At 39.4% G+C, this 25,398-nt stretch overlaps 1 protein-coding gene and 1 long non-coding RNA gene across 3 annotated transcripts; one reads left to right on the top strand and one right to left on the bottom strand.

Annotated features, from left to right (window-relative positions):
- Positions 1–1,283: 1,283 nt before the first annotated feature.
- Positions 1,284–9,732, top strand: LOC115349700. Its single transcript, XR_003926196.2, has 3 exons — positions 1,284–1,379; positions 6,010–6,129; positions 9,471–9,732. It is a non-coding gene; the product is annotated as an uncharacterized LOC115349700 (long non-coding RNA).
- ALG14 (ALG14 UDP-N-acetylglucosaminyltransferase subunit) lies at positions 1,868–25,398 on the bottom strand. 2 transcript variants are annotated; one of them, XM_030034306.2, is made up of 4 exons: positions 25,149–25,398; positions 22,724–22,875; positions 17,723–17,845; positions 1,868–2,251 (listed from the first exon to the last, which is right to left on the bottom strand). In XM_030034306.2, exons 1-4 carry the CDS (start codon positions 25,270–25,272, stop codon positions 2,021–2,023), a joined length of 630 nt encoding a protein of 209 aa, XP_029890166.1. In that variant the 5' UTR covers positions 25,273–25,398; the 3' UTR covers positions 1,868–2,020. The 2 variants fall into 2 exon arrangements, with proteins under 2 accessions (XP_029890166.1, XP_040984043.1); XM_041128109.1 differs by lacking the exon at positions 17,723–17,845.

Genomic DNA, 25,398 nt, shown 5'->3' with positions numbered 1-25,398 from the left:
TGCCTCACTGCCGGGCCAGTGGGCTATTCAGGCATGGGATGTGGTGCATGAATGGAAGCATTCATTGCCTTTCTCTTCTCATGCTTCTCTTAAGCCTTGGAGCGTTGATCTTGTGATGTCGCCCCTTACCCGGACCAGAGGAACAGGCTGCCTCCGTTCTCATTCCCCTCTACTCTAGTTCCCTTGCAAAACAGAAAGCAAGATTCAAAGCAAGATTCAGCGCAGAGAGCACTAATCTAAAACAAACTACCATCAGCCATAACAAAGTCCAGTGTATCTCCAATTTACCAAACTATCTGTGACTGTACAGAAAGTCCTGTTAAGATAGTCCTCACTCCAGGGACTCCAGGACATCAGATTTACTTCAGCCAGGTCATTTTTAAGGACCTGAGTATGTACTGCACAGAGTCCTTTCCACATAGTCTTACCTATTATTAACTGTTCTTTAATGTCAGACACAATCTAGGTCAAAAACCACAAAAACTCTCTGTTCTGAACTCATATGTGGCCACATCAAGGGACTCTCCTTATGCTGAGGATTACTAAGCCTGTTGGACAGGTTATAACAGCTGGCTTCCCCACAGGGCCTCGCAATGTCATGACGGTAGTTTTTTGCATAATGTTTCCTGATGATTTCAAATGATTTTATGCATAAAGCAGACTATTCCTCTAGACCCTTGTTTCCTAACAGCAGGAACCACTGTTTCTGTTCAGCTAAATTCCACGCCCCCGGCTCCTGCCCCCGTTCCCTACCAGAAGAGCTGCTGCAACATTTTGACATTGGACACTGAGGAAAAGCCTTCAGAGAGTGAAGTCTGCTCCTCTGGCAGCACGAGGAGCTGCTGCTGGCTTCACCTGCGTCAGGCTGTGCAGGCTGTAGAGCGTTTCCATGTTTCTTCGAGCTTTTTTCTTGTATATGTTTCTGCAGCCAGACGCATAGCTCCATGTGTGTATAGATGACAGATGTGTTTATATTGCTTTATAGGTGGAACAGCGTGTGGAATTACATTTTGCCAGATGAATGTGAAATGTTAAAGTAGACTTTCACACACTTAGCTCCAACAAAATACCTTTTAAAAGTTGTTCCAATATACAGAATACCATTTTCCACGACAAAATCTTAAGTGCATATTGTACTGCTGAAAGTAACATGCTTAAAATGAGAAAGCAGGATATACTGAAAATCAAACTCACTGTATCAGGAAAAGAGAGGGAAATTCTGTTCCTTTGCCTATTACTGATAGTAACATTTTTTTTTTCTTTTCTATATTTTAGAGCCTGAACTAGTTCAATTTTCCCAAGTGACAGTTTGCTCTCCCTGATGTAAACCTGCTAAGGATTTTTTCACGTAAGCTTTGAAGAAAGTAATTCTTAAATCTGTAAGTACTGTGCCTGTAGCATAACACTTGTCACCTTTTTATTTATCTTAAGAAGTGAGCAACAACTTTCAAAAGGTGCACTACAGATTATAAGGACAGCTTTGACAAGCCCAGAGGAAAAATGATACTGGTTTAATGCTTTGGGGGTTTTGGAAGACTGTAGAGTACAAACTGTCATGAAGCCAACTTAATATAACTGTTTCCTTTATACTCTAAGGATTCACAAGGGACTTCACTGCTAGCATACAGGAAATAAAGTCTGTTGTGCTAGAACAAGACTTTGTTTCTTACAATTTAGAAAACTACACAAAGTTTCCTTACAGGAAATGTTACATTCATACAAATTCCCATATTTATTTGTAGACAAAAATTGCCATTCACACAGCAGGAAAACTAGATGAAAACAGAGACAGCATAGACTTAAGGCCATTATGGGGTACTGGTGAACAGACCTACACGAAGGCAATAAATATAACTACACAAAAATGTACTTAAATGTAGAGATATCTTTATTATTGTCTCCTTTTCCAGTACCAGCCTCATTTCTTAACAGGAATCCTTGAAAATAAATCACTACATCGGTGCATTTCTTCAGTGAGGAGTTTGCAGAGTTTATTTTAGGTAAAGCTTGTCTTCTGTTGTTACACTATTCGACCAAGATATACTGATTTGGGATATTTTTCCTTTAGATCAGGCCACTGAACGATGAAATAATCAGAAAAGTAGTAAAGAATCTTTCCAGACAGGGATAAAGTTTCCACGCGGCAGATGCTCTCTACATACACAATGATTGCTCTCTTTATTCCTAGAAGCCCAAGAAGAAGAGCAGATATGCAGACAGGAACACATGTTCCTGGTCCATTGCACAATATCTAAAAGAGATGAAACATTTTACAAAAGTAAAACATGAGTTTTTTCATATGACAAAGAATTAAAAGTGTGTATATTCATATAACATTGCATTTACAAAAAAATTTATTTCCAAATATATTTTAAAAAATAGAAGAGGCAAGTGAATATGAAAAAAAAGGGGAGGGGCAGAAATGGGGCAAACAAAAGACATTATTTCAAAGTAGCTGCCCCAAAAAATCATCATTCTTTACATGTCAAGGAGGAGGAGAAGAGCTCTGAGATGGCACAGTTAATTTCTATGAAGGAAGCAGAATTCCTTGACTCATGGATATATAACTAAAACAACTTCCAACCTCAGTCACAGCTTTGTGTTGTATCATTCATGAGAGTTGTGCACAGATTAAGGCATAAGGCCAAAGAAGTTTAATTAGGATTACTAAACCTGGGATCCAGTTATAAACCTCTTGAACTTTGGCTTAAGTCAGCAAAACACTTAAGAGTTCAGCAAAAATGTGCTGATGAATTAGGACCTTCATCAGAATCTACTAGCTGATATGCATGACTGGATTTTTTTTTTCTTTTAATAAACACTAGTACACAGAAACAAGCACACAGAAGGAAGGTGTTCTGGTAAATACATGTCATGTCCTTGTAGCAGAGGATCTCAAATTCACTTATAAATGTTAACAGTAAAAGAAAGTGGTCTTCCAATTTTAGACATTGGTAAACTGAAAAACAGATTGCTTAAAAGTAAAAGGTTTAACTTGGGTACCAAAATTGATTTCAGGCAAGGAATTTCTTACTAAATTTAACTAATACCATGTAATCAGCACTTTTCTGCCTGGCTGGGGGTTACATGGAAATAAAGAGTTCTTCTATAAAATCATGGCCCCATATCCTATAAAGTCACATTTTTTTGTTCCAAGTTCACCAGCTTGTGAAAGACATTATATTGGTGGGGGGAAAAAAAATAATCAGAGTTTCTGTTTCAGAGCTGTAGCAGTCATTTCAGAATGCTTCCTTCCCTGCTTTGTAGCAAGATCCCACTGATAAACTGGCTAACAGCACCTTGCCTCATTTAAAAGCAGCAGCAGCTTTGGTGCTACTGAGTTCCAAACTCTCTCACCTATACTTTCCTTTGCCTTTAAGACAGCCCCAGAAATCTAGCTTGTGGATATGATGACTGTAATGCAGTGTTTTCTTATCAGAATCAACAGAATGTAATACTATGTGCAAAATTATTCTGATTTTATCGTTGATCTTAATTGAACTATTTATTCATGCAAGACTTGTGGGTATTTTCTAGAAGTCCCTTACAAGCAACATGCTGTATACTGTTTTAATCTTAAAATTTTAGAGTATCAGCAGCCACAAATACTTGTATAAGAAAATTGCAACAGTGTAATTCTTTTAAATTAGCGATTATATAGCTAAGAAGCAAAGAAGCTGAACACATCAACTTTGTGTACTAGATTTTTGAAATCAAGAGTAATATACTACGGTTTCAAACCTCCTGCTGAACCTGATTTCATGTAAATCCATGCTGGGACTTTAAAAACTACTCTACAATCTGCTGAGAATGAAGATCTGGTTTTTATACATTTGGCTTGGCAAGCAAGGACATAAACCAACCACACACACTGCATTTTAGTTTTCAAAGAAACTTTTCCATACCTATGAACTAAACCATGCATTTTGCCCTATTTCTTGACAAGTTTGATTAATTTGCACTGATGTTGATTGTGCTACTGGCACATGGCTACTGATATCTAAATTAAGGCATGTTTAGGTATCTCTATTTGTAACATTTGTTACTGTAGTGTAAACATAGGCATAGGAAAGAACTTGGAGTGTTCTCCTGTGTTTGCAGGCAAAACCCACCAGGGTCCCTGCTGCAGAATCTGGTCTGTTTCAGACATGTGCATAACAGTCCAAAAAAGTTATTTGCTGCTTTTTTTTGTGAGTTGAATGTTCAGTCTGACTACTGATTTCAGATTCAAAATTCAGCTTTAAGCAAATGGATAAAAATGTGCACCACTTCTAAACAGAAACTCTACTTTCCCTTTCCTTTAGTAGAGATACCTGGAGTACAAATATTGTCTTATCTTCATTGCTCCCCAAGCTCTTTTGCTGTTGTGTTATAGTCCTCTCCCCTGTCCTTTCCTCAGTGTCTTCCATTTCAATGTTTCTCTGTACTCTACCCAGCCCTCTGAGGTGTCTCCCACCCATCCTCTCTTCCTTGGTTTTCTTTGTGATCTCTGGTATTCATCTCCCTCTGCATCCCTATTCCCAGGTGCCCTTCCACCTGTCTTCCTTTGGGACTCTTACTGGCTCTGCACTCTTTTAGCCTTCATCTACTATGAAAGCTCAACCCAGTCGTCTAAAGCAAGGAGAGAGTTTCACATTGGTCTCTTACTTTCCACAGTCTGACACAAAAAACCACCAACCACAGAAATTATTTAGGTCAGGTGGACATCCTAACATTCTCCTCAGCCCAGAAGTTGAGAACTGTAGAACAGGTTTTATAAAAAGCTGAATTATTACAGTCATGGTCTTTATCAAGCCACCGTGCCATACACTTCATCCTACTTCCCCCCCCCTTATTAAACTTGGCTACCAGCTGCAGTCTTCTTGGTATTTGGTATTCTCGTGTCTAGATGCACACACAAAGGTAAATGCTAGAATGAATTCCAAACTAAGTGTACTCACAAAAGATCATGTAATGAAATAATAGTAAATGGGCCTATTTGTGAACCTGTACGTAGCTCTAAAGGCCACACTGAGTTGCTGTTATTACTTTGCTGAGGTGCAAAACAGAAAAGCAATACACAAAATTAAAATAATAATAAAATACCTTTACTATATCCAGGTTTTAACATGATGCCCTCAACTTATACCTTCTACTGACTGTTTATAACTTGTAAGCTGCTCCTCAGATGCCCTTTGATTCATGGAAAAGTACTTGCATGCATGAAAAAGGATCAGGAAAATTATGGACTAGGCATCTCTAAAAAAACATGATCTGATCATAACTCAGGTCCTCTGCTCTTTCCCCTTCCACACATACCAGTTCAAACAAGACAAAGCAGATATAGCTGTATAGGATCTCTGTATGCAAAATGCCCATAAAATACTCTGACTATAGATGTTCCCATTCTAAAATGCTTGCGTTTAGGAATCGTCCCCTGAAAGAGACTCTGGTATAAACCTGCTGAAGCCAACAGACAAATAGATCCTATCTGAATTTGAGGTCGTGATCTGTAAGTCAGAACTATTAATCAATCTTTCTGATCATTAAAAATTAACCTTCAGTTAACCTTCAGTGCATGTCTAGAGACATGTCATACCTAGAACTGGTGCAGTTGCTCACCTGTTGGAGTGGCAATTCCCCTCCAAAAATCTGGTCTGACCAGTCCTACTTACTCCCTCTCATACCATCAGCAGGAAGGGAGACCAGCGTTCCTGTTGCTTGGAATCCAACATCATACACTCATCGAGGGATACAGGGGAAAATTCTGAGAAAACAAGTATGCACATTATAAAGAAGAGGATCTGTTGTGGAATCTATAAGCTAGAAATGCTGCTCTTCAGCTCCTGCCAGTATATGAACTTGTTGATGGTGGAAAGGAACTGAATCATCTACAGCCTTCCTTAAACATGTATGAGAAGATGAGCTGTCCTATTAGTGAATTTCAAAACACTGTTCAAAAGTAAATTTTGGAGAATGATTGATGTCATCCACCTTGAAAAGACCAAGGCTTTTGTTTTTCCCCTCCAGCAGAATAGAAGTATCTCTCAGGGAATCCAGTGGCAATCATTAGCATGCTATGGAGAAGAAGCAGACATCCGTTGGGCAAGAAGGGACCAGGGCCTCTACAAGGTCAACTGGCTATTCAGGGTAAGTGTTTCCCAATATCTATTTACTTTAGCTACAAGGTTGCCTGTAGAATATTTGCGTTGCATGAGATAAGTCTCTGAAGATCTCCAGTTCGTTTGGTTCAGTCTTCCTTGGTGACGCAGCAGAAAGGGGGAAAGAAGGGGCCAAAGACAATTTTTGTGTCACCTTTGTGACCTCTCCAGCTGCAACTGCCCAAGGACTTTCTTGGTCACTAGGCTATCCGATTTTGCTGCCAACAAGCTGTAAGGGATCATTCCAGAAGCCAGTGCTGCAAGTCTCTCTACACCATTTACATTCACCTCTAATGCAAAGAAATGTCCAGCTAACTCTTAAATTGGCTCACTGGCTGCCTAGCTTTACAGCTAGGCCTATAAACTAAATCCTACGTACTAAAGTCCTCTACCAATTCAATTTAACCAGACTTTTAAACAGTACAATAAACTAATCAATCTATGTATTAATGGAGGTTTAAAAGTAAAGGATCAGAACACAACATTTATACTTAGCAACTCTCTCTATAAATCTAATTTCATATTAATCACTTTCATATAAAAATGGAATAGTTCTTGCCTTTCTGTTTCAGATATTTTCTACAGCTGTTAAAAGAAAACAAGCTAAGCCAGCAGTCTGGCACACTGGGAACACTGGCACATGGCACCACTGCTGATAAAAGCTGCTTTAGAGCTGGTGAATGCAGCACTGTAGCAGAGTGACATTTACCAGCTAAAACACTGAAAGCATAGCTCACAGCTTCACTGGGATTAAATGTCAGGTCACTGGTTAAAACAAAAATGACTAAAGCAGAAAACTTGCAGTTTTTCTCATAAATATGTAAACATACATTTGCTGTATATCTTTAATGAACAAGTATTTGAGTACTGCTTATGTTCCCGAACTACAACAATCAAAGGGAAAACAACAGAAGTCCCCCTAAACTTAGTAGAAAGTGGAAAACTAATGTGAGATTTGCTTTGCATAAGAAATTGCCAACACCTGCTGTTCTCCTTAATGACTTACACAGAGATTGGCCTTTGCCAGCTGGACAAGAGCAGAAAAACTGCCCAACTTTCTGGGGCTAGGCAGGTTTGTGGTGTGGGAATGCTGCTTGCTGCTGCAGGGTGATGTATACATGTGAACTGAAGACTGTGCTGCTTGCCAGCTATGGGGCTACCTCCTGGAGTATGTTTAGGATGTTACTTAGGCCTCCTTAGTCCTGGTAATGCTCCCTTCCCTGCAGTGCTAAACAACTGGAGAGAAGAATAAGGGAATAGATGGTGGTGACAGAAAACTACTGAAAGAGGTAAAGGCAAGTGGAGTGATATAGAACTGACCCAAGCTGGGTTAATTACATGATCTTTGTGTATCTATGCAAGTAAACAGACCTACTTTTTAACAATGTAGGAAAAAAATGATTAGGTATTTTCTGCTTCTCGGGAACAAGTCTGGGCCTAAAAGCAGTAATTTATTAATAGTTTTATTTTGTTTGTGTTTTTGCTGTACTGCTAAAACTCAGCTTTTGTTGATAAATATTTCATTTCAATGGCTGTTTAACATTAACAACTGTTCAGCCTATTAAGATATCTATGAGGTTTGTCAGAAAAACCAAGGAAACTTGAATAGCTGTTCCTGATATTTTATGGAAGGAAAGGTAAGGGGGATGAAAAAAGAAGAAAGCATGGAAGAGAGGAAGTGGGAAACCACTTTGAATTACAATTGAAAAGAAGTTGGCACAGAAGAAAAAGGAGTTTTAAAACATGACCATACTGCCATACTCTCATAGAAGGGACTTAAGAAAAAAGCTTGCCTTTTTGCAAAAAAGCTTTGTTTAAAAACAAAAATCCCCAAACAAATCCATTAATTCCTCTATCAAGAAAAAGGAGGAGCATAAACTAGTCTTGCTCAGCTCGGATGAACAACTTGGACCATCTACAGATCTGACAAAAATCCTCAGCCAAAGGTATTTTTAGCAGAAAGTTCCTTGATTTGGACCAAGTTTGACAAGTTTTCACCTTGATAGGCAAAGTGAATTCTGGCTTTGGAATGAATTTTCAAAGGTCAGCAAGGAAGCGCACCAATTAGAGAAAGCAACTAAAGGGACTGTCATCTGTGTGTTATATATTTTTGGTTTTATTTTCCTGGTATTTCTTAGTGGATGACAGATGCCCAAATGTTGTGATGTCGGTAACTGGACTTGCACTAAAAAAAAAAAGTGCCATAGCAAGTTACAATACATGGAAACCTTAAAAAAAATCAGCTTTAAGAAAGTCTAGAAACAATGGCAGACAAAAATAATAAACCTTTCATAAAGGTAGCAGAAGTAACAATAAACACAATTCAATTACATACAAATACAGAAAACTAACAGGGGGCAGAAGACATTGTCTTGACACAAAGAAAGCCTCCTTCATGAAACTACAAATCTGACTGTAGAATAACCTGAAGGATCTTTCAGTAACAAGGGGAATGGAGCAGAGAATGATTCCAGTGACAGGGAAACTGAACAGTCAAATTTAGTGAAAGCTGAGTAGAGGTCCTTGGACACTGAAAGGAAAACTAAAAAAAAAAAACCAACCCCAAAACCATAATAAAATACTAATTTTTATATCGGGGCTAGTTTTGGACTCCTGTGTTCATCGGGTAGCAGCTAGGGGTTTTGACATTTCAGGAGTTTATTGCCTTTTATGATTTCAGAGTGGAATAACAAATGTTTTTGTGTGTTTTTTTGTTTTTCTTGGGGAGGCTGGTTGTTTCTGTGGCATAAGAAGAGAGAATCTGCAATGAAATCATTTGTATTCTGCTATGCAAATTACAGGATCTCGTGAGTGCATCAGCCCTTGCTTGTTTTAGTATTATCTTACTGTTTTGAAAACTTCACACTAATACCCTGTCAGGTGAAGTACCCAGCTGAACATTTATTTTTCCTTCACCTACAGAAGTAATGAGTGCTACCTACGAAGGCAGCTGTAATTTGGCTTCTCAGTCGCAGCTGTTCACATTTCCTTCCCTGTGATTCCCAAAGACCCAGTTCTGCTGACTGCTCAGTGTATCCTGAACAGCCTGTGGGAAACACAACTGCGAGCGTTACGGCTCTGCAGTTGTGGGACCTGCTTTCTTAACATTGGAGATGCTCTAACTATAAAATTAAACTAACAAAAAGCATCGGTGAACAAGTATCAAATTTTAATTGTAACTATATTTACTTTATGAGTTTATGACCAAGATGTAAGCCTGGAGAATCAAGAAACCTGGGTTGTACGCACACCTCCACTGTGGACTCACCACAGGATTTGGGGCCCAGCACTTACTTTTTCTCACATTAATATTTTCTACTTTAACACCAGGAAAACAATAATTTACTCCTCACAGAGGATGCAGCAGAATTCCTGTATATGCTTCTTGGGGAAGATCTCCAGGTATGGAGAGTATTGCTTTTATTAGCATGTGTTTTGATTCAGTAGCATACTTGGAGAATAAGACAAAATGTATGTGCCATTTTCTTTTGAATAGTATTATTTTTTTACTATGTTCAGACATAGCAGGCCATATCCATTAAGAATCAATTTCTGGTAGTAACTTTGATGGCAACTTAAGCCTGGATGGCAAACAGAGAAAAATTGTTACTTTTTTCATAAATTAGTAACTCTAAAAGGTTTCAAGAGATACAGTGTTGTCTCCATGGAGGTACTGCAGTTATAATAGAAGCAAGATCTCTTCTAGAGAATATAAATTTACGTGGTAATCAGAAAAACAAAGGAAATCTGAGAATTTAAGAGAGAAAGGGATTTCTCCTTAGCTCAAATACTTAAACATGCGGGAGGGAGTGTTCTTGTTAAAGCTTTTGCTAGTCTAGCTCTTTAGCATGTCTGAAAATTCAAGTTTTGAACCTCAAGGAAAACTAGCTTAGGATTGTTAATAGTTTTTTTAAGGTTTAAAAGAAAAATGCAGGAACCTTTTCCAACTATTCCTTATTGCTATTGGTGGGGAGAAAGAAGAATTTCAGGTTCTGTTTGAACAATATAAAGGTCATTAAACTACCTACTGGCTTACTCTTTTTGAAGAGTGAAGATCTTGCCCAGTTCACTTCCCTCCACAACCTGTACATAAAACCAGCTAAAACTTCACACCCTATCTGCTGTTTGAATGTACCTGTGGAATATAGGCAGGGACAAAAAAACCCTAGATGTGTAGTCTGATGTAAACTGGGTAATTAAGGTAGAATTAAATTATACCTGGGTATGCTTTTATCTTCTACTGTCTAAATCACTTGAATCATAGGGGTGCAAAAAGATAGCTAAAGTGTTCTATAGCAACAGCTTGATTTCAGGCTGGTCTGCTGCTATAGCTTATAGCATTGCCATGAAAACCTTTCTAGTCCATTTCTGTGCATCTTGTTGGTACAGTTCCTGTTGTTATTATCATACAATACACACAGTAGGTGAGGTGCTCCTCACAACAAGCAGAGACACGTGTGGTCCTACAGACAGATTACCTAACCAGGATAACTAAGATCAGTGAATGCCAGAATGGGGAAGCGAGAAGTTGAAGACCAAGGACTTAAAGTAGCACGCTGTGCAGCTGGGTTTCTAATGTGCACTACTTTTTTTCCTGAGTATTATTTTCATCATAGAATGAAATATATTGGGAAGCATCACCAACTCCCTTGTTTCCCTGGCTCTCATTTTATGAAAGCTTGGAGAGAGGGAGACAAAAATCCTACCTAGTGGATTTTTCTATGGGAGAAAAGGAGAGCTTCCACAAAACCACTAGGAACCAGGCTTAACAACATGATTTAACTGTAACAGTACTACGCATTGTCACTTCTGCCTTCTAGGCGCTTAGTGGCCTGACCCAGAGTTACCAGCCCAGTGTCCTCAGGGGCAAGAGACAAGGGAAGAGGCCCAGCTGATGTGATTTGGAACAGCATCCACATGCAAAGTAGTGAGGGAAGCTCCTAGTTTCTGGATCTCAGCAGACCTCAGGAGTTCAGCTATACATGTGGCTATTTGATACTGTAAAGACTTCAACAGCTCAGGTCTGTTTCTGGGTATGCCTAGGGGCTTTACTGATAAAAAGAAAGATGATGGTGGTCATTAAGAGCCTCAGAAGTTAGGCAACATCTTAGTGAGGCAAGTTTGAGAATCTGGATTTGGATGCATAAAGAAACATGCAGGCTTGACTTTTTTTTTTTTTTTTTGATGAAGCTAACCTTAGGCACCTACTTAACTGCCCCTGTATTTCAGGTGAAAGGTGGCAGGTCTGTCATTGGGATTAAAAGGTCTTTGGAGTGGTAGTTTCCATCCATACATACGATGCTTCTGCAGGTATGTGGAAGCAGAATGGGACATGTGAGCTCAGCATAATCCCCAGCCTAGCTGCCAAATGTAAAATGAGAAATATAGAACCAGTCAATTGAAAATAATAATAAATGACAGGTGTGAAAGTGGTACTAATGCTCAAGTCTGTGGAAATAGTGTTGGTTATTAAAACATTAAATTAACACCCAGTCTGTCAGTGGTACGAACCAAAAACCATCATGATCTCTGCCAGTGGTTTGTGTCAAGAAATAGTGGCACCAGTGAGTCTTGTGAGAAACTGTGGGAGATGGGTAGAAGGTTGGTTAAAGAACAAGATTACCAAGGCAGATGCAGGCTGGAGAATAAACTAACTTCCTACCTACATTACCATGGAGTGGGTCTGTGGTTTATTGCTGCTGATAAATTAGTAGGAAGTAAAGGAAATTTGACTTGTGTGGATGAAAAAGTTGGTCATAAAACAATTCAGTAAAAGGCTTTTGGCAAGTAAATGAAATGGTAGTTACTGAACTACATCTGTAGCTACAAACACTAGGTACTAGCTGTCTTTCAGCAAGCTGTTGTTGTTCTAAGTGTCACCTTGGCTGAGTCTGAACCTAAAGTCTCTTGGTCAGAGCACCATGAGAAATACCATCTAAGCTTTTAGAGCCTATTTAAAAATAAGGGCTTATCTAATCTCCTGATATCAAAAAGTACTGCTTACTATAGTAGCCTGCTTCTGCTCAAAAGGAAAGCAGAAATTAAATCCAAAGACTGTTAAATATAACCATACATATTACTAATAGTGGCCTAAAATGAGCCTTTAACTGCAAATCTCAATGTCTCTTTCATTAGTCAAGCATTCATTTAACTAGAACTTGAAAGTGGTATTTTAGGTTAGCTAAAACTGATATTTTATATGCATATATACATCTTTTGAGGCTACTGCCTAATCACTGCAGTTGGTATAGCAAGAATCCACATCAAATACCTGCCTGAAATGTCTTCACAATGCAAAACCTAGAGGTGTTAGCAATCTGTATCTGCATACCAGTGGCCTGGTTCGGTGGTCAGATTTAGCGAGATTGTTTACTTGAAACCATGCTTTGTAACATATGTGGAAGTGTGACCAGAGTGTTCATTAGATTTATAATGAACCTGATAGCTGATGAGTTAAGACTGATCAGTCTTTAGCTTAAACTCTGCTTAAATCTAAGCTAAGATCTCAGTTCACCTTTACTGCTACTTCTATCCTCCCTCTGATATGCAGTGTCTATAGGCATGTCTAACTGGCAGTCACGGAAAGAGCAGAGCTACAACCTAACTAAACTAACTCATTTGAATAGCTTTAGATGTTCATCTGTGCTCAGCAGAGGGCAATTCTACATTGTGGCTGCAGGGTAACTGTACACAGCACACAAGGTAGAGGAGGGGTGAATAAGGTTCATAAGTTAAACACAAATTTCGATGTCTTAACTTTGTTTCCTTTTTAGACTACATGATTTGTGTCACTGAAGGTCTTAATCTGATGTTCTTACTCTTGCTTATTTTGACTGTTTTGATCCTAGAAGAACAATAGTAGATCAGACATACTGTCAATCCAGTCCAAAAGAATTATAAATAGGGGGAAAGATTCAGTGTACAGAAGAATGCACCAGATAGCCTTAATACTGCATTATACAAAGTGCACTTGTTACGAAGTGAATAGAGAAAAAATGCCACCACCCAGATTTTGTAGCTTTCCACAAAGTTCTAATACGGACCGTGATATAAGGGACAATAACTTACTATTCGTCACAGTAATTTGTTAAAGTGCTATGAACTTAAGACATTTTGGGCAGGGCACAAAGAATGGAAAATCTTAGCTAAATGAAATCATCATCTCCTTTCATATAGCTTACTGTGTGAACACTTCTGTAACAACTCTAGAAGCTTGTTGCAGTGAATTTAACCAGTCGGGGGACGATGCATGTGTGATGGGTTATGCAGTCATAAAAGAATTGGTAGACTGCTAGAAGCATAATCAGGTGTGCTGGTTTCAGGCTTCTAGAAAGAAGTTTAAAAAAGAGAGACTCCTTCAACTGACAGCTACTGGGGAGGGAGACGGCAGAGCTTGTTGTACTTGCTGTGCAAATGTAAACTTCTTACTACGGACTTCCCATGGGAAGGAGGCCCTAATGCGGAAGGACCGCCTTCTTTGCCTGATTTAACCCAGGTTTTTCCAAATAGCAGTGATCTGAAAATATCTTCTTATTTCAGGCTCTGTAGAGCACTGAGGCAGTAGGAACTGCTGACAAGCGTCCCCAGAAAAGCAGAAAAAGTCTGGTCCCAAGGGTCCAGGATGTGCAATCTATAATGAATGGAGATTTATGCAGCACTTCTGCACAATTCTAGGTGAAACTTAATTACATTGAAGGAGAGCAAATCACTGACCCAATTACATAGCTCATCTGTGGCTGAAAACAGGGACTGGGTGCAATCTCTGTACAGCTTTCTGCTGCATGGTGCACACGTATCCTTTGTGTTCAGTTTGAATTTCAGGTATGCCAGAATGACTGGAATAATAATCATGACCCAGTCAAAGGGCTAGAACACCTGAAGACCTCGTTTCAGGGCTGGCAAATCAGCCCAGAAACAAGGACAATAGTTCTGTAAGCAGCAAGAGAACTGAAGGCTGGTTTCTCTGAACTTGTACCTACTGACTGACCGACTGAAAGCATATTATAGGAAGGCCGTAATGTTAGTTTATTCCTTCTTGGACATCAAATAATCTATGTAAGATTCAGTAATTTTCTCTATCTTTGGGAAAAAAAATCTATGTGCAGCTTGTCTAATTTTCTGTGACTAAGAAGGATTTGCATCTTTCCCTAGACATTAGATCTTCTAACGTCTTATTCTGTTTTTACATTTCTTCTCGGCCTTTCTCTTAAGGCAATAAAAGCTTCTGTTCTTTGACCAGCTGCCTGTTTTCATGGTAAGAATTTGCAGTCTTTGAGGCTGGGACTACATATTAAGTCTGGCTGCAACTGATGAATGGTTTTAAAAGCTTTTCTGGGGGAAGGAAGGTGTAGGCAGAGTGTGCTGGCACAAGCCTTGCTTTCCTGGAACTTTAGGCCTCTGCACAGGAAGCCTACCTAAGGTTGACGCTGTAAAAACTGCCCAGCATACATGTACCTGCAAATCACTGACACCTATATTTCTATAATTCTTGGCTATAGGAACACAAGTGGATCATCACTTCTGACATCTTAATTTTGTTACTTGGTTTAATACCTCTAAAGGGACTTAACTTTGCAGAGGGCAGATGTTCGTAACTCAGAAATGGGCCTCTTGAAGATGATCTCAAACTAAACAACTAAGCTAACTTTTTCATTTCTTAAACTCTCTGGGGGCCCATTTCAAGTGTGGGTCAAGTCCTGCAACACAACAAAGGTCTCCTGGAAGTTGTTCAGTTCTTTCTGAACTCACGATCTTGAAGAAGGGTTAGATGGAACTGCTTCCTCATGCAAAGTAAACTAAGAAGCTTTGCCAGAAGATCAGTGTGAGATACAAAGGGGACACAGTGCTCATGTAAATAAGCACATATAAAGTAACTCCTGTGCAGCTAGGTTTGCTGTTTCCCCTTTATAGCTATTTTGGCTCCGCAGATATGCTAGTTATGCCAACCTAAGCCTATCTGCTCCAAATCTTGCCTTTGTGAACCTAACGGTTTCAGGCTCCCTTTGCAGTACTTCTCTTGTTCTGTGTTCCCTGAAAACTGCAACATTTCTGCTTTTCTCTAGCTTTTGGGTGTCTGGAAAAGACTTCAGTCATTCCTTCAAACATGCACACATTTCTGACAAGCCTAAAAGCAAGTGTAAGGATTTGGGGATCACTCATACGTACAAATGACTTAAAGCAATTCAAAGTTGTCTTTCCCTCCTGCAGTTAAATAAAAACAGTTGCCTAGACTGAAAATGTACAGTACCCATAAGCTCTACTGTTTAAAAATATGAAGCTCTCAGCATGATGTAATACTGTGCTTGTTTCTAAACTCGGGTGTTGATTTTCCTGCCAAAAGTTATAGATGAGTCCTGTAAACACTAGCATTTGTCCCACCCTTTCTAGTTCTTTAAACTACTAAGCATTACATTTTGCCAAGAGTAGGGGGAGTTTCAATTCACCACGAACATTTTCTTCTAAAGGCAATTAAATATTACCACTTGTTTCACATACCACACAGTCTTTTCACTGGCAATGTAAAGCATTTTAATCCCTGAATCAATCTCCTTTGATAAGTGTTTTAAAATCTTTACAGCTCTCTGACTTACTACATTTTACAGAATTCTTAAACTAAGATATGCATACAAGTAGTAGTATGCAAGCAGCTTCCAAGTGGTATAAGATTTGGCATAATGCTTCTGCCAGTGGCAGTACCAGCTGCTATTGTGGTTGATGATGGTACCTGGCAAAAAAATATTTGGGAACTCCCTCCCCTCCAGCCCTTCTCTAATCATGGATAAGGACTCTTTGGATAGCATTTTGAGTCAGTGGTTCCCTTTAACACTACAAAAGGCTTAAAGGCCTTGCTAAGATGTATCCTTAATTTTACAAGGACAAGTGTTTTTCAGAAGCATTTGACTTTTGACACCTTATCACACTTTATCAACTCCAACACCATTTCTAATAATTCTATGTGTAAATTCCACTGTTACTTTAAATTCCTCTTGTAAACAGAGAAACCATGGAATTAGATTAGTAACTTCCTGCTCTTCTCCTATGATGTGTCCTGTTGACACTTTTGGTAATACATTTAAGCTACACAGAGACATTTTCCAGTCAATTTCTTTTGCAATAATAAGTTAAAAAAACTATACACATTAACTGAAACCAGTTTTGTAGCAAAGTGATTCCTAAGTATTTGTTACTCACATTTGCTTTAAGATGTCTGCTTCATGTAAACGTCCCTCTACTGTTTCCCCACCCAAATTAAAATCACTGTAAAAAGAATAGTATGCCATCTCCTCCTCCCTCCCAACTTTATCTCCAGTTTTTGTAATAGGCTTGAAAAACAAGAACTGCAAAATCTGCTTCTGTTGTTCTGCACGCTAAACTGTTCTGAAAACTCCAGCAAGCAAGTAGCTTTTGATCTGATAGGAACTGACCAGTGCTATTGAAGCCAATGAGGTCAAGTTACTCACAGCAGCTTCTCTAAACATTCAAAATATCACAAATATATGTGAGCCTCTTCAGAATTAGCCATACATACAGTTCACAGTGAAAGCTAAAAAAAGCCTGCTTACAAATATGCTTTGTGGGTATATATATGCAGTTACTAAATTATGAAAAAATCTTGTAAATGCACAAATTTTTACAGGTTTCATTAAAATATTCAAAACCCCATAAAATATTAATTTGAAATTCTGCTAAAATAATGCTTTTTTAAAAAAACCTCATGTTTGGATAACTGACTCCTTAAGATGGCAACAACTCTAGCAAAAAGGCAGTTTTAACCAAAATTTCTCTTAAAGAATAGTAGGACTTAAACCTGGGAGTCCAGTGCACTACCTTTTGAGTCTTGCAACAGCACAAAACTTTATTGATCGGATATCTCTATTTTAGTTCTATAATCTGACAACCCTGAATGCTTCTGACTTGATTAAGTGTGTGGAATATTTTTAAATAACTGTTGTAGGTAGCATGAGACTGTAATTTTGTGAACAGCTTGAGAAAGTTACTGTAAGTGCTGAGGAGTTGCCGCTTCAGCAGTGGTGGTTTTTGTCATTAGATGAGATAATTAATGTCAGTCAGCCAAAGACTAAATCAATATGCATGTAGCTGAAAAGTCCATGTAAGCACAAGAACTGAATCTGTATATATTTCTGCTGGTCTGAACCTGCCTGTTCCAGACTGGTCATACCATTTCAAGAGCAAGACCAGCCAACAGGATAACCAGCCTTTCAGGCACAGTTTGTGCTGTTGCAATCCTGAAGAGATATTATCAAGAATCTGCAACCTTGTTTGTGCTAGCTCTAGCAGCATTAACAAGAGAGTGACACTCTCTCTGCTGTTACCTGCAGACTTTGAGAGGGGAAACTGGTATTTGCTACTCTAATTCACCAGCAGTGCAACCCCGTTCTCTCTTTCTTGGTATATTGCTGCTATATCTCTTTCAGCTTTAATTTTACACTCAGAAATACTTTTCCTATGACCTGTAAATCTAAGCATGCATATGAGATACAGTCTGCGATGTCTTGATATTCCAAATGCTTCTATGATGCAGGTTAGCAAGTTATCAATAAGTTAAAATTTACTTTACCTACCAAATCTGGTTTCAGTCTGTAGGTCAAAGGAAGGGAGTAAAGTAGGGAGTACAGGGTTGTTACCACAGAGGAGGTCCAAGATTGTCTAACCTCACGGCTTCTGGGAATGCGATCAAGGGTGAACTGGAAGAGAGCACGATAAGCTGAATCGTTATTTTTCTAAGAATGTTGTTGCTCCTTCTATAGAGTTATTAGATCTGTCTGTGCCAACTTTTTTGTTTGTTTGTTTAATCTAGTTTGGAAATGTTTGAGTATGAAACCTTTTCTTAAACTCCTTATTCAGTGTCGTGCTTAGCACTCCTGGCAATAAAGTAAACCGAAATACTAGAACTATATATCTATTTTTTTAATCTCTTCTCATGTTACTTTAAAACATTCCTAACTTAATAAACAATTCAGCTAGAGCAGTTTCACCCGCAGTATGTTAACGTAGTGCCCCACCTCGTGGTCAGCGAGACACAAGTCTAGGTCTAATTAGGTACAACCCAAACATGATGTCTCTCTTCTGTCTCTTGCCTGTTTAAATTCTTCGTGGATTTACAGTGCAGAAAGTGTAACAACTTTTCTCAGTTAATGTCCGGTATGCACACTATTAAAAATGTAACAGCAAATATCACTATCCTTTAAATGAGTACTCAATGAATATTCAAAAGATATGCAAGATGCATATTCAAAATGTAAAATATTTGCATAAATAGTAAAGAACATCTTATCATTAAAGTTTAAGAAATAATTTTATTTTGTTTTTTCCCTAGGAAAAAGTAGACATTATTCACTGTGTGTAAAAGGCATCAAATTAATAAAGCACTGATGTTTTCTTTTTGTCTTGGAATGCTGTTAAGCAGTTAACAGTAGTTAGGCTTCCTGCACTCTTCACAGATGGCTTTTACCTTGATGCAGGGGAACTACATCTAAGAGCTATTGCTACATCAGAAGGCAGTCCTGATGCCAACGGAATTTTTGACTGTTTAAATGAAAGACAAATATAATGGCTGCAGTGCACTGTTCATTGACATTGACATGTTGTTTAGATATGGACAATGGTCAGAATCTTGCTTCATATGGGACACCAGATTACCACCACTCTGGAAGAACTCATACTGGGAGCGAGAGACTCCAAATATCATTATAAATACTGAAAATTGCCCAGTTACTTCAAATACACCATCACTAATTGTCATAGCTTCCTTGCCTAGGAAAGATGATGTTGCCAATAGCTGTACAGTAAATACAAACTACAAATCAGTCTTGAATAGCAGTAACTGGGGCTTTTTTTAATATATAAGGTGGAAAGAATTAAAAAAAACCCAACACTTATAAATGCAGAATATTAAGTTAATTTTCTTGACTGAAATTATTCTGTTTCATTGTGATAAGGTTCTTTAATTGCAGTAATACTGGAGGCATTAACAGATGTTACAAACTGGTTGTTTTATGTTTATTTGCAGGTGTTGAAACTCTGATTGCATTAGTCTGACAACAGAATATGGAAAAATAAACATGCCCCCTGCTCCCCATGCAACAGGATTCTGGTTATCACTGCCTCTCTGTTTCTTAAAGCTTTGGAAGAGTTCAGGTAATAAAAAGAAATGCTGTAAGTGGAGTTTAGACCCTTGCACAGTATTCAGTCCTGCAAGAAATATGTGTATGATAAGGTAGTTTTAGGCAGATTAGGTTTCAGTGGAACTATTTAGGTGTTCCCTTCACTGTAAGAATGGCGTTAAACAGTATTTGCCAAAAAACTGTATGTGATTTTCTTCACCACAAAAAAAAAAAACAATTTCAGCAAAATTTGGCAGGGACTGCAAACAGTATCGAAGTAGAAATCTACTTGTAGAATTCAAGTAAAGATCAAGCTGATTTTATCTATACTCTTCAAAAAACATGCTTGAAACTTTGCACATCAGTGCCTATGTCGTATGTTAGGACTTCAGCCCACATATCAATCAACTCTTTAATATTACTCTAAGAAACAAAACTGGATTTTTTTGTGGTTGTCTGTTTAAAAGCCACTGCCAGATGCTTCTGCAATCCCAGCCTCTCATCTGATGGAATACTGTTAGTATTCCAGACAAAGGTACCTCCTGCATCTTTTGCTGGAAAGCTGCATAGTATGTCTAATACTAGAAACAGGCAAATTGCTCCCCTATCTTCTATGGTGTCATATTGTTGCATTTATTTTTCCTCACATCTTTAGTGGACTCAGAAACCTTTTTGTTATCGGAAGACAAATGTTCCAAATTGGCAAGTCTAAGATGGTTGACTGCATACTGAAATTTCAAAACCAGTGACGTAGTCCTTCACCTGTCTAATATTGTTGTTTTGCAAGCTTGCAAGGAACAGTTGGTAGAAAGCTGCCACAGCTGTGAATTATTATAATATGCTCAACTGAATATACTGCAATGCTTGCAAAGAAACTGGGTTTATGTAGCTCTTTTTCATGCTGAGGAACAAGATTTCTTAGCATGATATCTCTCATGAAACATAAAATGGAAAAGAACATGTGGTCAGATGAGCATTATGTAAGGGTTAGTTAATCTGGTTGCTCATCTTGGACATGACAAATCAGGGTATAAGATCCAGTGAAGAATGCATGTTCTTCAGTCAACAAATGTAAGTTGTCTTTCTGCTGCTAGAGTAGGTCGGCAGGAGCTGAAGCAGGTTCTCTATGCTGAGCCTAGAAGGTTCCCTGAGTAACAGCTCTAGGGGCATCCATGTAGAATAGTTGTGGTTACAGGCTGGGGGCAACAGAGAACAGAGAGGCAAGTGATAGCAGGACCAGAGACTTTTCATAGGATGCATTTCAGATTCTTTTTTTCAAGAGACTTATTGGGTAGAGGTGCAGCATTTTGCTTCTTGTAAGCAAGACGCTCATTCAGACTTCCTTTCCTTCTCCCTGAATACTGTAGCTTTTAGAACTGGACTAGACCACAGATCAAAAAGAGAAATTGGTTATATTTGTGGTTTTTTACATCGGAATTTGTTAAACGTGTACACTGATTTTCTCTTAAGTCATTATTGTAATCTGTCTTCTGTCTAGTCCTTAGTTCTGGAAAAAATTTACTTCCTTGACAAGATGAGGAAGGGAATGACCATGGGTTGAAGTATTCAGACTTTTCCCTTTCATTTATTCACAGCTGCAAGAAGCTACTAACACATGATTTTTAAACGCTTGATGATCTCCAGCATCCCCAGTGCCAAAAACCATACTATTTGAAAGCATACTCTGAAAGTTAGCAAATATATGTTATAGGCATGTGACCTTTACTTCCCAAAATTTATCTTCCATTTTCACTCTAAATATTTTTGCTCAGTGGAAAAAGAGTGGCCAAAGGAAAATGAGCATCTGTTATCCAGACAGCAAACTCACATGCAGCCAAAAATGCTTCTCTGGCTTTCAGTGTTGAAGGAAAATATAACTACATGATCTGTTAGAAGTTGGAGGGGGTATGAAAGGGAAGCTGCTTAGCAAAACTAAGTGAACTAGTGGAAAACTGCATAATCTTTTAATACTCAAAATATGTATTTTTAAGAAATTTAATAATTTAGGATTGGACACTTTCCAGGTAAGTGACTATGACTGTGTGAATGACTAATTACCAAACAAGATTTCTCTGAACCCGAAATACCTCCAGTCACTTTACTAAACTTTCATCCTTGGTGCACAATGAGAGAAGAGACCGCCACGCTCAATTTTAAACCAAGTCATCCCCACTTGATGCAGCAGCTTGTGGTAGGCAAGGAACCTTCATCTTCCAAGGTGAAAGTGGGGTAAACAGACTTAAAAATGTCATTCCTAGGTGAGCCTGTTGCCCATCTTAGCAGCAGTTGCTTTACGTTAAAAGTGTTTATTCTGAAAATCATTGGTACCAAGTCCTACAATCTTTTGTCCCAGTAGCGCTACTGAAGACAACGGAAATATCAGAAGTGCACCATATGAAATCAATACCACATAATTAATTAATTTGCTGCGTGTTGTACTACTTGCTCTAAAGGGCTACGATTTTTGTAGTCAGAACATTCATTTCCATTGTACTTATTCCAATTTCTAAACAAAAGTATAATCTTTCTACTAATTTCACTGGACATCAGATCACACTTTAAGTCAACAGAGAGTCATACTGCTCTCTGTTAATCATACAGCAAACTAGCTCAAAACAAGCAAACATTTGATAAAAAGATAGACAAGATATTTTCATGATTTTTTCCGTGATTTTTAGGAGTTCAGCATTTGCTCAGGTCATGAACCAAAAAACTGTCGGACATTAAGAGGTATTCCATACTTTTTAAACATGTATAACTAGTGCTCAACTTTAAAATCCAACCAAAACACAGTCTAGAAACACACAAAAATAATACAAATTCAATTAAGGTTTTCTTAGATAAAAAGTTTTTAGATATAATTTCTTTCAAAAAAATACATTATGTTGCTGAGAGAAATGCCAAATTAAAAATGAAAGAAAAAAAACCCACCATGATTCTGCCCCAGTATTTTTATAGCTACAAATAACACTTTTATGGCTAGCTGGTTTACAAAATTAAAAGAGATTTATTTTCAGCATGCTTTTCTTAAGCAAGAGATAGCCGCCTTTGTGCAGTCACTTTCATTACAATTATGTTCCCTCATTGCTTTGAATGAATTAACATGTTAACAGGAGGTAAAGACCATTTTAAGAGAAAGTAGGGAAGGTGGTAGTGAAAACTGGTAGCAAGAATGGCATTTGCTATTTTTAGCTATATTTACTTTGTATTTTCAGTGTCTCTCTAGTACAGCATTAATCAACAGCATTTATTTAGTTCACTTTTAGAGATGTAAAAATCGCTATGTACAGAATGGCACCTTTAGCTGAACTTCCGTGCAAGTGATTATCAATACCTACCAAATCAAAAGCACCGGCTGACCTTAAAAACATCCTTTTAAAGAACGACTTCCAAATTGCCTTGAATTAGAATGTAATGTTAAGATCATTTTATCTTACAAGAGCATATTTAATAAGTTACCTGGGAATTGGAGAATGTTTCAGCCCTTTTTTGCTCAAAAGAACGTATTTTAGCTTCACTCATCTTATCTGAGTCTGCAAAAATATAATGTCTAGGAGAGTATGACTCTGACAAACAGCTAAGTAACCTCAGGATTTCTGTTGTGTGCCCACCTGTAAAAACAAAATAAACTGCAGCTAGTATACGAAAAATTTTGTAACTTTCAATTTCTTCAGTTGAATCAGACACTTTTCCTTTTAAAACTTATCAGTACTACTATTATCAGTGACACTCTTCCGAGAGTAGAGGATTCAATTAAAGGACGGCTGAGACTGTTTAAGTAACATGAAGACAATTCAGCTCCCACTGAAGCTATATTGATGGAAGTTTTTCAGTTAAATGGGATTGAACCAGGATCACACAGAAGTACGACATTTGTGTTTAATGTCCTGTACACGATGCAAAAACAACTGGGCAGAGTTACACTGTAGTTCATACTCAAAGGCCATGCCATGGTGCAATAGTCAAAATGAAGCTGGACAGGATCCGGCTCAGAGCTGTGCCATGGAAGCGTACCTCCCACCTACCCTACCCGGTGTTCAGTCCTACGACCTGCAGGAGCAAGGGCTGCACCATCCCAGCTCATAATACTGAAATCAAGCAGGCAGCAATTTCACTCTGCAGCTACGCCAGTGTAAAAGCTGAGTGCTGACAGAAGAAACAGCCCAGCTCCAGCCAAGTGCTTTAACCACTGCCCTTGAATGCGTGTTGACAACCTTGTAACTGCAAGGTCGCTTTGTTCAGGTAGCTAAATTGGCACTAAACTGGAGAGAAGGGGAGGGTGTACTTATTGTGGTTTTTTGGGAGCAGGGTTAATTATTTTTCTTGCCAGTTGAGTTTCCTGAACCAGAACTACAGGAATACTTGTAACAGTGGAAGAGGGCAGAGGGAGGATTGTGTGTGTAGGTAAAGTAGAACCGGCTCAACTTTTATCTGTTGGGCTGGATCGGCTTAAGAACAAACTGCACCCGTAACTATGTGCATAAGCATTTACTGGATGTGTTACTTTTCACTCTGCTGGAATATGCAGACCAAAACAGTAAACTAAATGTATTCCTACTACCTCCCGCTGCCCAGTGTCACTAGCCTCTTAAGAGACCTTTGCTATGTAAGTCAAGCTGCCAAACAATGGAAAAGCAGCAAGAGCTATGCTGCTGCATTAGACGTGAGTGTTTGCCACCTTTCCACAGAATTGCATGCAGTATTTTTCAAACATGTTTGGAGGGATTTTCTTGTGAGCAGTGGTTTGTTGAAGCTTTCACAAATTCTAATGCAATCATCTGAGTATTCACAGAACAGCAGGAGACTCCTAATTCAAAAAAGTCTCAACGAATAAGGCTTGAACTTTGTATGAATCTTAACTGACTTATGAATTATTTCACCTGGTAAGCTTATGTATAGTGAATGCATTTTTTTAATATGTACGAACTAGATTCCAAAGGACCGAAGGAAAACAAGCACGTTTCCAGCCCTGGTGGAAGTAATCATGACCTGAAAAATTATAAAACTGCCAGTCATACTCAAGATTGCAGAAAGATCCCGGGATTATTACTCAACTAGTCGTGGGCAAAAACCACAGGGAGACTGAGGTGATAAAATCAAAGCTTGCCTGCATTTGTCAGCTGCAAATTTTCAAGGTAGTCTAATTTTTGGGGGCAAATGAATTGCCCTGCAACTTTGGGGAGGTAATAAGGAGTAGCAGGGGTGGGTGTGGGTGTGTGTGTGTGGGGGTGTGTGTGCGTGTGTGCGCGCGCGCCCTTAGTGTGGGGTGACACACTTGGACAGCAGTACTGCCTCTGACCGACCCACACCAGACTCTTGTAAGTAAACCACAGAAACACGGTTTGGGTAAGATTACTACAAAATGTCACGTACGTAAGGGGTGTACCGATCTTTGCAAAGCCTTGCCCTGAATCGCCATCGATAATTTTCTGTCGGAAGACCAAGCAGCTGCACAGGTCTGTCCTGCACCAGTTTTAGTCAATATATTCCTTAATGACTGGTGAAACGCATGTGCCGCCTGAAGGAAAGGTTCAGAGGCCAAACTGTCAGACATACATACGGACGAAAACGCCCCCAATAAAGATGAAGCTTAACAGTTACTCAAACCGAGAGCTAAAAGCCCAAAACCTAAAAACCCGGGTGGGGTCCGGGAAGAGCCGCGGCGGGCACGCCGGCAGCAGCTCCAGACACGCGGCGTCCGACGGGCGGGCCTCCCCGCGGCGCGGCGCTCCCGCGACTACAACTCCCGGCATGCACCGGGACACGCCGGCGAACGGCGTATTGGTCCTCGCTCCGCGCTGCATGCCGGGAGCCGTAGTTCCTGGAGTCCGCCGCGGGCGCTCTGCGGCGCGACCCGCTCCCGCCGGCGGCAACTCCTACTCACCGGAGCCGGCCACCACCAGGAGCCTGAGGGGAGGTGTCCGCCGGCCGCGGCGCCTCCTCGCCAGGAGCGCTAAGGGGACGAGCAGTAAGGGAAGGAGGAGGGCGACCGGCAGCAGGGACTGCATGGCGCGGCCGGAGCCGTCCGACCGCCCCGCGCAGAAGCGGGCGGTAGCACCTCCCAGCGTACGGCAGCCGGCGTGGCTCAAACCTCCCCCGCGCCTCTAGCCGCTGCCCCAGCGCCGCTGATGGTG

This window comes from Aquila chrysaetos, chromosome 12 (genome assembly GCF_900496995.4).
Source record: "Aquila chrysaetos chrysaetos chromosome 12, bAquChr1.4, whole genome shotgun sequence".
In the NCBI taxonomy this organism is placed as follows: domain Eukaryota; kingdom Metazoa; phylum Chordata; class Aves; order Accipitriformes; family Accipitridae; genus Aquila; species Aquila chrysaetos.
Note: the sequence above shows the minus strand (reverse complement) of the source record. Positions and strands in the feature narration are given on the sequence as shown.